Below are 12,683 nucleotides of genomic sequence, written 5' to 3' on the forward strand. Positions count from 1 at the left end.
ACACACACACACACACACACACACACACACACACACACACACACACACACACACACACACACACACACACACACCACACGCACACACACACACACAATCCACCATCCCCCTCAGCCGGATCATTGCCCTGCCTGCCAGCACGCGCTCCGTTCCCAGCACGGGGGGTTTCTATAAAATCTACGCTCTTCCATCAACTTTTTCAACATTTTTTTCAAACGATCGAGGCTAAAGCTCACGCAATCCCCTTCGCTCAACGGGCGCCACGCCCTCACGCTACGCGCCACCTGACCGAACGGCCGACCGACCGAGGGCGGCGCCACCAGACCGACGGCAGCGCCACCTAACCGACCGACCGACCGAGCGACGGCGGCGCCATCTGCACGTACCCGTGTCTCCTGCGCGGAACTCGGCGAGCGGCAGGTCTTCGCGGTTGGTGATGTTGCCGCTGTCGGCGCGCCACACGTTGTCGTTGGCGTCGCAGTTGCAGACGGTTCCCGGCACGGCGCACGAGTTCGACATGCCGCACGCGCACATGTTGCTGCCCGGCTCGGCACCGCCGAAGTAGTCCATCGGTTCCGTGAAGCGGTTCACGGTGTAGGTGAGCTTCAGTTGCTTGTCCGGGTGGTTGATGGCCGCCGACAGGCATTCCCACTTCACGAACTGGGTGCACTTCGTCGACAGGTCGACGAGCGCTTGCGCCTGCGCAGTAGAACGCGGCGCGATTAGCCGGACATCCGCTGGAGTTGCAGGTTAGGTGGTCAGGAAGGGCGGTGTAGGGAAGGCAAGAGGGGGGGGGGAATAATGAATCAGGGGATAGAGACGTGGTTGACAAGTATTGATGTTCAGCAGTGCCTCATGATCACATTAGTATTTGTTTAGTGATCGACCCACATGAACGTCCCATCCATGTCGATCAAGCTACGAGATGGATGAACCCCAGCCCTTGCGGTCATATCTAACTACTAGAAAGAGTTTGTACTCTTTATTTTGAAATACAATTTCAACAAATTACGATTTTTATCTGGCAGATACTGCATATCCGCGAACACAGGTCTCCCCGATAAGCTACATGGGAATTTAATACGGCTATAGGCGTCCTACGATCACTAATGCGACTAGCGAGTGTATGCGCTCTCCAGAACCTTCGGTCTTCTAAACATACTGTGATGGCGAGATTGACGCATGCGCACGAGGTTCCTACCTGATCAAGGCTCGCATTCGCATACTTGATGACTCGCTGGTATTCGCCAGCACCTTCATAATCTCTGACCAGATCGCGCTCCTCAGAGTTATGATCTGAAACGTTTCGATAAAAACACAATTAGTCGATAGATATCGATAAAGTTAGATAGATCAATATCAACATTGATCGGTACTACGTTGTCAACCCTAACCGGGTCGCTGTCAGTAAATGACAGTAGTCACAACACGTCAACGCGCGCGCGTGGTTCTGTATTATATAAATTTTGCACAGGGGAGAGATAGTGATCCGCTAGGGGACGGCTCTGATTGGCTAATTTTGTCTCTTATTTATTTATTTTTTTATTATTTTTGGCTAATTTTGTTTTATTTTAGAATTAGGGATAGGGTTAGGGTTAGGATTAGGGTTAGCGTTAGGGTTAGGGTTAGGGTTAGGGTTAACTGATTTCTATATCCACAACTTATTTCTATATTCACTATCTCTCCCCTGAGATCTACTAGTATTATATGGCTTACGAATAACCGTGATTCCTGTAGGATCCGTTAAGGTGTCACACCAGACGGGGAAGTTCTGCAGCGGTCCTTCCTGATCGGGATCTATGCCGTAGTAGCCACTGATCACCTCGTCCTGAGCCTTGTTAACCAGATCCGCGCAGTTCCTTACTAGAGAAATTCGCAAAAGGAGAACCGCTTAGTCGAGTCAGTACCACCATGCGTTCTTCTTTCGTTCTTCCTTCTTTTTTTTTTACAAAAATGCTATATTTTTAACATGAAAATCTCCTTGATTTCTAGAAAAAAGGTGTTTAATTTCCTCAACATTTTCTTTAAAATGGGTGGGGGCGGTCATCTCGTTCCCGAAAGAGGGCTTTATCACGTGCCATGCCTCACCCGGGGGTGCCCCTGCTTCCCTAGTGTATACATGTATGATGACTGGTCGGAGCACGTGAGAGAGGTTATTGTCGAAATTCTTCCATTAGCGACGGGTGGAGGAGCAGTATCACATGTACGTGAAACCCATGAATGCGATTCATTGACATCAGCAGACTCTTACGTGACAGAAAGACGTCTGTGTGTTGGTAGACAGATTTATGTGTTTCCGTATTCGTGCACACGCATTGATCGCTCACCACTGCATCCGTGCTTGTTGCATTCGCCAATCTCGTCCTTCTTGCCTATACACGGAGCCGTGATCTCTCCGTAGGAGTCCATGTCGCACTCCCGCTTGCGCGAGCGTAACCCGCCCATGCAGGACACACTGCAGCGGCCCCACGGTCCCCACTCGAACCACTCGCCGGGAACTACACGTACACACAAATAAAACATCGTTAGTCCGGCCCGAGTCGGTAACGCTGGGAAAACGTAACACGGCAAGTAACTCGGTGTAGTCGACTGTAGAAAAGCGTAGCTCGCCGACTGTTAAAAAGGTGACATTTGTTAAACTCAAACGTACTCTTTCGAAATAGCGCAGCATCACTAATTGGCTACTAGCATGACTAATTGGCATCACGCCATATTGTGGGTAACAAAGTTTTATCCTCTGATGACAAATCGAGCACTAAGCTATACGCCTACACTTCGAAAAATTAATACGACTTCGTATACGAGAGATTAGAAACTGTTATGTCATAACTGAATTGCGTGAAGTACAGGTTTGGCTTTAAAAACTGTTATTGTGATTGGTGGTTGAATTTCTAAACCGATGACATCATACATTTACAATAACATGGCGTCATTGATCTCTCTTCAGAGATAACGTGCCACGTGATGTCACTAATGATGTCATAATACCAGAAGTGTATAATAATAGACACAATAATAATATAATTATTATACACTCCCGATAATACAGCATATTATAAACGATGATGTCATTTTAATCTACGCCGACGTGGCATCTGTTTTTTTCAGATGGAATTGCAGATGACGTCATCATCTCTACTAAATCTATCTTCGATGACGTCATCGGAATGTATGCCATGTCATTGCAAATATTGTCATCGTGAAGGCAACCACGTCTCCCGCTGATGACATCGTATCTGCCTATGCCATAACATTTGATAAATAAGCTCACGCATGCAGATGTTTTTATTCTATCAAACATTATGTCACGGTATCAAATTCCACATCGCACATTCGATATTCTCGGGTAAACTGAAAGCAGTACATTTCTCCTGTACGCAGCTTTCAGCGTAGCTTGAGGCAGGCAAAACAACGATGACAGCATCGCAAATCGGACCGTCATTCGCGTTTTACCGCATATCACGTTGGGACTTGATCTCATGTCATGACATAACAAGTTGAGCTACGACACATGTCACTAATCACACACAACTGACAGACGTGTGAACATCCACGCAACGTGCTGCTGCTTGGCAACGAGATGCACAGCAAGTCTCTACCAGCAAGAATTCTACTGAAAGGTATTCGGTGCAGACGACAGAGAGAGAGCAGACAGAGAGCACAGGTCACACAGACAGATCGACAGCGAGTTTACTTCGTGAAACGTGAAAAGGCAGAACAACGCTTCTTCCGGTTCGTAGATTCTCTCTTTATTCGCTCATTGTTTCCCGCACAGTATAACACAGCACAGCACTCAGGCAACAGCGCTCGGCCTATCTCTTAGTAGGCCACCAGGCGGCGCTTCGTGGATCAGCGAACGGCAAAGCATCCCCCGCCAGAGGGCAAACGCGGCGTCGACTGCAACCGCCCTGCGTCGACGCCGTGCACGTGGCGCCACACTGCGGTCGTTGCGACGACAACCTACTCGGGCATGGCGTCTCGTTGCATTCGGCCGTTTCCGTGTGATTCTCCGAGCACAGCTTGCCTTCGTGGAACGGGCCAACGCATACCCTACTCCTGTTGACGAATCCAACTCCACAGCTCGTGGAACATTCTGTCCATCCGCCCCAGCTGGACCACTTACCGTCGACTGAGACAGAAAAGACTCGTTTTAGGAGAAAAAATTAAAAGTGGAGGAGGGAGGAGGGAGGAAGGGCGGCCCTCGCGTTGTATCGTAGAAGCGTCATTAACAGCGTCATCAACAGCGTCATTAACAGCGTCATTAATAGCGTCATTAACAGCATCATTAACAGCGTTATTAATAGCGTCATTCACAGCGTCATTAATAGCGTCATTAATAGCGTCATTAATAGTGTCAATGCCAGCGTCATTGTGTGCGTCACTAACAGCGTCAACGCCAGCGTCATTGTGTGCGTCACTAACAGCGTCAACGCCAGCGTCATTGTGTGCGTCACTAACAGCGTCAACACCAGCGTCATTGTGTGCGTCACTAACAGTGTCAATGTCAGCGTCATTGTGTGCGTCACTAACAGCGTCAACGCCAGCGTTAATTGTTGTGCGTCATAACAGCCGTCAACGGGCCACGTCATTGTGTGGTCGCGTCACTAACAGCGTCACGCCAGCGTCATTGCGTGCGTCACTAACAGCGTCATCGCAAGCGTCACTGTCAGCGTCAACGCCAGCGTCATTGCGTGCGTCACTAACAGCGTCAACGCCAGCGTCATCGCAAGCGTCACTGTCAGCGTCAGTATCAGCGTCATCATCTGCGTCGCGTAGGGCGGCGTGATGTGACAGTAGCGTCACGTGATGAGTAAATGACGTCAGTCGCGATCGGTTGAGGAATAGAGCACATGACGTAAACTATATGACTTGGATGCTTCAGCGAAAAAAAAACGTCTTCACGTTGGACTTTGTGTGAATGTTGATGAAACTACGTGAGCGCGTTGCGTCGGCGACCTGCGGGAATATGACCGCTGAGTGACCTATGTCGACGGGTGTCGGAGCGGTCGCTTCCCAGCCGACCAGCTGCGTGGTAGCTGCGGAGCTCCACCTGTGTCGGAGCAAACGCACGCACCGCAAGCCCAGACGTGTGTCATGCGCAGTAATGGCACGCACGCACCAGGCCGCACGCGCACGCGCACGCGCACGCGCAAACGCAAACGCACACGCGCACACGCACACGCACACGCACACGCACACGCACACGCACACGCACACGCACACGCAACACACACACACCACACACACACAACGCGTATAGCATATAATAGGTGCTCGGCCTTTCATGGGTGCGGGGAACTAAGCTTTGACGACTGCCGGGGAACGCGTGTACTAAAATATCAGCGGCGCGTTATGAGGGTGGAGGGAGGGGAGAGGGTTATGGGGAGGGGGAAGGGGAGGGGGATTGGGAGGAAGGGAGGGGTGTTGTAGAGCAATACGTGCTTATGTACTACTAGACTCGACAACTTTATTATTGCAGGAAAGATTTACTCGACACTTTGACTGCATGAAGTTTAGTAGAGGTTTACATCACGGGTGCGGGAAACCGCTACTACATATCAGCGGCCGTTATAATTTTGGTGGTGGTGGTGGGGAGTGGGTTGCAGAGGGATACGCGCTTATGTAATAAACTATACTCGACTTCATTATTATTGCAGAATGAAAGATTTACTCGACACCTGAAATGGAGTTTAATGGAGGTTTACAAATGGTTAACACTGGCGTGAGTAGAAGACCAAGTACCATAATATCCTCCCTTAAAACTGATACAGTATGGAATCACAAATGCTTAACTGAAGCCAAGACCTATCCTCGGCTGAAGACAATGCACAGAATTACAGCACAACTTCCACTTCTCTCTTCATATCACATTAATGTTATAGAAACGAAACCATTCGACACGCCCTTCCAGAGAATGGTCGAACGCATTGCAACGATCTCGATGATCACTCGACTATATTTCTGATTTCAATATTTTCTTTATCTCACTATGTCTTTTCATCTTGGTTTACGTTATTTTTAGAAACATTCTGTGCTATACTTTAGCGACTGCTGTACTGCTGTGCTGTAACCCCACGCACTTGTCAACGTCTAAACTAGAGATCATACTTGGACACGGATGATCGTTGCAGGCCCTCGTTTGTTGAGCCTTTCCGACACAGGGGCCGCCACCGTAGTAAGGTCCGTTGCAATCGCGCATGCGCGACTCCTCGCTTCCTCCGCAGGACACGGGGCAGATGTCCCACGGCGCCCACTCAAGCCACACGCCGTCGACTGCAGAGCGACACACACGTCGCGTTAGAAACATATACGCTAAAAACCACACTCCTCCGTCGCCACTGGCAATGCTCGAGCGAATAAAGAGCGACGAATACAAGGCAGGCGGCGCCATGTGCTCGCGCACAGAAATACGTAGAGATTGATATACATCGATATACGCAAATATACATAGAGCAGAACTAGTATATTATCACGAGCTAATAATAGATGTATTATTAGCTCTTGATATTATTTCTATACGCGCGCGACCGGCGTTCTGTAATGATCGATGCATGTATACACGGACTCACTCGGACACGCCTGATCGTTGCAACGTCGGGAGTCGTGCGGCGATCCCGGACACTCGGCACCGCCATGCAGCGGTCCGAAGCACGATCGACGTCTCATCTGTACGCCGCCGCCACACGAGACGTTGCACGCCTCCCACGCTGCCCATGGCCGCCAGACTCCGTCAACTGTGTATGCAGGATGAAGGCACACGATTAACTGAGTTACTGCGAAGGGGAAGTCGTGCGTTTAGCAGATGTAAGTGAAGGGAAAGGAAAGAAGAAGAATAACATGGAAGTAAATGGGAAAGGAATGGTAGATGGGTGAGTATAATAAAGGAATGGTAGATGGGTGAGTATAATAAGGAATGGTAGATGGGTGAGTATAATAAAGAATATGGTAGATGGGTGAGTATAATAAAGGAATGGAGATGGGTGAGTATAATAAAGGAATGGTAGATGGGTGAGTATAATAAAGGAATGGTAGATGGGTGAGTATAATAAAGGAATGGTAGATGGGTGAGTATAATAAAGGGGAAATCGTATCTTTTTTACGTAACGTGTGAAAATTAATCGTGCCATAGAGTGTTATTATATTCTATTGTATAGGAACAGGAAACAGGTGATCAGCTAACAATTGCGGCCGCAAATGACAACGGACTGACTAATGACTGACCGACTGACTGACTGACTGACTGATTGACTGACTGACCGATGACTAACTAACTATGCCATCAAACCGCTAGCTTACTCGCGCACGGATGTTCGTTGCACGGTCGTGTCTCCTTCTCTCTACCGCCACACGGACGGCCTCCGTACAGCGGTTCCACGCACGTTCTGTTTCTTCGCCCTTCACCGCCGCCACACTCAAGCGTGCACATGCTCCAATCCGACCACGCCCGCCATCTTCCATCGACTGCGCGAACGGAGAGATTTGCAAGTCAAGAACACGAGCAAAAAGACGGTATACCGATGACAAACATTTTCGTAATCGATTCCATTGTCTGTACATGTGCCATTGTCTGTTCATGTGCGATCATGGTACTGATCTTCGAACGTCTCATTTTAAGCGTCAGAACAACCCCGACGACTAGTACGATTATAGTTTGTATTCCGCCGCAAAATCTGAGAAAATCCATAATAATAACAATAATCATAATAACGGCAACAACAACAGAAACATTAACACGAAGACCACCATCGACACCAGCAACAACAAACACAGCAAAAATAACAGCAACATCAACTCCAACAACGACAGAAACAACAATACCAATAATAATAGCAACAACAACAAAAACAAAAACAAAACAAAAAACAACAACGATGACGACGACGACGACGACGACGACGACAAGGACGACACCAACAGTAACAACCACAACAACAACAACAACAACAACAACAACAACAACAACAACAACAACAACAACAACAACGTCCACCTTAAACAAGTAGACTACACGCGTCACCATCGCGACGGTACCACTGTGCAACAATCATTGTGTGAATATTAAGCGAACGAGCGTACCTGCACAGTTGTGAGTGTTGCAGGCCCTCGTCACGTTCGTTGGTCCCGCACAGTCCGCCCCGCCGTGGTACGGCCCCTCGCACCTGCGGCTGTGCCATTGCTCACCGCCGCCACACGACAACGTGCAGTTGGTCCAATGAGTCCATTCCTCCCACACGCCGTCGACTGCCGGACACACATATCGTTACTATACGGAGTAAGGAGGAAAGGGGTCTTGCTGACTTTAAACATATAACGTCACAAATTGTCTGACGTTACAGACTGCGATGGTACAAATTTCCTGACGTTACAAAATTTGATGTCATAAATTGCCCGACGTCGCAGAAAATCCGGCGCTATTCCTTCTTTCGGTATTCGTTTCGGGTAACCGCCGAACTGCACTCCCGAGTGATGTTGCCGATGCAGAAAGTTATCTGTCATCTTCAATCGGTCTTCTTCAAAGTATGCACGCTTCTGGCTACTGTGGGCTCTAGCCACAAGTTACCTTCTCGCTTCATATTGCGTAACGTAAAACAGTCATAGAGCCTGGTAGGGCCAAGCAGGGCTCCTACCTAATTGCCTGTTTATCTCAACTACAGTAGCGATTGTCAATAGCTGAATGCAACCGACGACGGTAATCAAATAATAATAAGAGTAATAATCGTATAGAACTCGTAATAGAATAGAAATAGAATAGAAATAGTAATAATCGAGTAAGAGTAATAATCGACATGACAGACGTGCTCGCTCACCTGCGCAAGGGGCGGTGTTGCAGGGATGGATTTCGACGGGGTCCCCTCGACACGGATAACCTCCGTATAGCGGCTCGACGCACGTGCGATTGCGTCTCGTTGTTCCGCCGCCGCAGGGCACGTTACAACCCGTCCACTCGGACCAGTCGAGCCAGGCGCCGTCCACTGCAATGCGAACGCGTCTTAACACGACAGGAATCACCACGCTGAATGGCACCGTCACGATAAAAAAAATCCTGAACGATTTACGGTCTATCAAGTGGAATCAACGCAACGCCTTCACGATGAAAAATCCTTAACGATTTACTGTCTATCAAGCGGAATCAACGCAACGCCTTCACGATAAAAAATCCTTAACGATTTACGGAATATAAGCGGAGTCAGCGCAACTAGGCAGCAAGGCATACAATTAGTAGAAACTAGGAAGACGTATTCGGAAGTACGCCATTAGTACGAAGATATATTCCGAACGGTATTTGCTTGATGAATGATGTACTGAACATAATATCACTGACAACGGGGAAATTAAACGAGTCGCTTAATCGAGTGAACGAAATCGATAAAAAGACTGAAAGAAGAGAACTTCATACTATAGACTGGATTATTTGTCAAATGTATGAGATTGATATCAAGCATAGTGTGGCCATTATCATCTAAATCTACGTACACGGCACTCCATCGAATGAGTTAAAACATGGCGGCCATTGCTGTAGGAAGGCGTTCAGCATTGCCGGGCCACGTTCAAAAAGTGCATCGTTTAAAGTTGCAGAAACGATGAAAGGATACACCGCAACAAAGCCGTGAGTTTGCTCGCTAGTAAATCACACACACACACACACAATTACTATCACACCGAAAAATACAATACTGCCCTTTCGGTAAGCATACGCAGATTGTATTTTTGTCGTTTCTTACTTTTTTCCTTCTGAGTTTTATCGCCAACATTTCCAAACTCAACGGGAAAATACAAGGAACCTTTACAACCGCATGTCGCAAGCTAAGGGAATACAGCGGCCTACCAGGACAAGGGTTCGAGCTGCAATTTCCCCACTCAGAACTGTTGCCATCGCAGGCGGCACCACCGTGGAAGGGACCTATACAAGTCCTGCTCCGGCTGTTTTCGCCCCCACCACAGGAGACAGAACACCTCTCCCACGACGTCCACGACCGCCACACTCCATCCACTGTAATGTAAGCAGTGCATCAAGAACACGTTATACACAACTGTAACTATGATTTACTCACGGGGGGCGTTGTAACGTGTGTGTGTGTGTGTGTGTGTGTGTGTGTGTGTGTGTGCGTGCGTGCGTGTGTGTGTGTGTATGTATGTGTGTGTGTGTGAGTGTGTGTATGTGTGTGTCCGGCGTGTGTATGGGTGTTTTCCAGGTACAGGTGTAACTTTGGATTTAGAATAGAAAAACTCAAAAGACCACAGAGCCCTATTATGCTACCCATGTCCATTCATGTCACTTAACTGTCTGTCTAGTCCTGCTGTTTTAACACTTATTATTATAACCGCTCAACACTATTGCATCTATCAGATTTCATGTCTATATCATCATCTATGTCATCAGTACAAGTATGTGTATTTTAATTAGGCAGTGGCTACGGGTACGGTAGCCGTATCTTAATGTCTCGAGGATACGGGTACGGGAGTCCATTCGCTTTCATACTGAACGAGACAAAGAGGGCGGCGGTCGCCAGATTTCGAAATAACGCTTTGGGAAGTAAATTCACGATTTGAGAGTTTAGATGAGCTAGAACCCTAACCCTAACCCTAAACCTAACCCTAACCCTAAACCTAACCCTAACCCTAAACCTAACCCTAACCCTAACGCTAACCCTAACCCTAACGCCAAAAAGGGGCTTCAACGAACGACGGCTACCGTACCTCCAGCCACTGCGTTTTAATTACATGCAATAAATATTAATAAAAAATAAAAAATAAAATTGTCGCAGCTACGAGCGGGCGCGACATTAAAACGCGCCGACATGGTGACGCCGACATCTCGGAACGCGCCATCACCACAGGTATAGCTTACCTGGACATTTGTCATTTCCGCACGGTCGATTCTCGGTGGTCTCACCGCGACATGGCACGCCGCCATATTGTTCCTCTACGCACTCTCTAAACCGAGCCTGCTTGCCACCATTGCAAGACACCGTGCACTCTGTCCACTCGCTCCAGGGATGCCAGAAACCATCGACTTGGACAACAAAGTACAATATCTCAGCAGCCGAACAAGACTCTACGCTGAACATCGCTTCTAATGATTCCTTAAAACTTCCATACGATTTCAGTTCTTAGAGGCAACCATAATGGGCCACGAAAAGACGGTAATATGATTGCAGTTATCGAGTCATCGTGAAATGGGATCTAGCTCTTGCATCACGTAAACTCTAACCTTACAAGACAGCGTGCCTTCTATCCGGCAAGCATCTACACACCTATATAGTTACATATACCTACACGTATGCACTTAGGACTGCATTTTTAGCAGTCGCCAAATACATATTTTTTCTGCGTCGATGTTTCAAACTGCTCTGTCTCTCTAGTCGGTTTGCAATCTTTCTGAAACGATCGTGCATTCAACACGTGCATTCATTTTGCACGCGGAGGGAGTAGGTAACCCCTCCGGACCGCGAAATCAACTAACAAGACAAAGCAATCCTCAACATTGCGCGCGTACGCGTTCGTCTGAGAGCGACAGCGTGTGGCCGGCTCTCAACTCGTGCTAGAACGAATGCTCGAGGTATTAACGCGGGGATAAAACGTGCGAACGCATGACTTTTCACTGCACAGAGGCACTGCAAGCGATTGTCTACTCCGTGCTCAAAATGGCCGGCGTTACGTCACCGATCCGAACAGTCTAGGAAGACATAGACGCAGGCAGCAGGCTGAGGGCGATGCCACGATGTGGCGATTAAAGCTATAAAATACAAAAAGCGACAAAAATACGTAATATCACTACCGGCGCATGAATTATATTAGTAGCAATTAAAGACCAAGTCATCGCCACCAATCGTCGAGTTCTCCCGTGGCTGTCGAGTAAAACGAATGAACACCGGCACTGCACAGCACACGAACGCGCTTGCCTGAGTTTAGCAATGTGCACAACGCTTCGCGAGCACTCGCTACAGAGAATGCCGGACATTCCGATCAGCTACTATATAGTCTCGCTCAGAGATCTTGCCAAAGCAATTCGATCCTGCTCTCTGTAGGCTATCGCGATATCGCAAGAGAGAACGAACGATGCAGTCTGCTGTACTGTACGTTTTCGCGTTGGTGGTAATGAATGGTGGTGGTAATGGGTGGTTCCAAGACAGAGAACGGTTACGCTGTAGTAAGTAACGATGCCTCTCGTGTAAATTCTGTGGCGAATTAACCCGAATGCACAGGCAACAGCATAGCAGAGGCTCATCGGAAGCCATCGCTAAGAGCCACAGCTGTAGGCCTACCTAGCTGTCAAATGCGACGAGAACAGGGCAGGTAAACGCTCAACAGCTATCTATATTAACCGTCTACAATTTGTGTGAGCCATAACCACAGAGCAGCATGTTTAGCAATGCCTCTGTGCAGTAGTGGTAGCAGCATGTAGTGTGTGCTCTTGCCGTGCGTGTGTATACTGCAAAACTCACGCAAAGTTTTTGCACTCGCAGAGGAAGCGCCAGGCGTCGCCACAGTAGCGAGATAGCTCGCGGCATCCACCGAGCTGGGAGGTAGACTATCAAGAACCCGCACGAAGCCCAGCAAGCGACATCTAAGACTTAAGCTAATACGAGAGTGTAGCACTAGACGCGACATATATATATATATATATATATATTTATGACATATATGACATGACATGACATGACATGACATGACATGACATG

At 48.1% G+C, this 12,683-nt stretch overlaps 1 protein-coding gene across 1 annotated transcript in view; it reads right to left on the reverse strand.

Annotated features, from left to right (window-relative positions):
* The window catches only part of LOC106815007 (SCO-spondin-like), a 48,695-nt gene that overhangs the window by 5,011 nt on the left and 31,001 nt on the right, over window positions 1-12,683 (reverse strand). Inside the window, exons 26-37 of the mRNA XM_014819416.1 lie at window positions 10,850-11,110; window positions 9,827-9,991; window positions 8,808-8,972; window positions 8,077-8,241; window positions 7,297-7,461; window positions 6,570-6,734; window positions 6,109-6,273; window positions 3,965-4,129; window positions 2,328-2,498; window positions 1,717-1,863; window positions 1,202-1,296; window positions 387-699 (exon numbers count right to left, since the gene is read on the reverse strand). Of these exons, the coding sequence (XP_014674902.1) occupies window positions 387-699; window positions 1,202-1,296; window positions 1,717-1,863; window positions 2,328-2,498; window positions 3,965-4,129; window positions 6,109-6,273; window positions 6,570-6,734; window positions 7,297-7,461; window positions 8,077-8,241; window positions 8,808-8,972; window positions 9,827-9,991; window positions 10,850-11,110 (2,142 nt within the window). The remainder of the gene's footprint in view (window positions 1-386; window positions 700-1,201; window positions 1,297-1,716; window positions 1,864-2,327; window positions 2,499-3,964; window positions 4,130-6,108; window positions 6,274-6,569; window positions 6,735-7,296; window positions 7,462-8,076; window positions 8,242-8,807; window positions 8,973-9,826; window positions 9,992-10,849; window positions 11,111-12,683) is intronic.

The sequence above is a fragment of the Priapulus caudatus genome, unplaced genomic scaffold, assembly GCF_000485595.1.
Source record: "Priapulus caudatus unplaced genomic scaffold, Priapulus_caudatus-5.0.1 Scaffold1021, whole genome shotgun sequence".
NCBI lineage: Eukaryota > Metazoa > Priapulida > Priapulimorpha > Priapulimorphida > Priapulidae > Priapulus > Priapulus caudatus.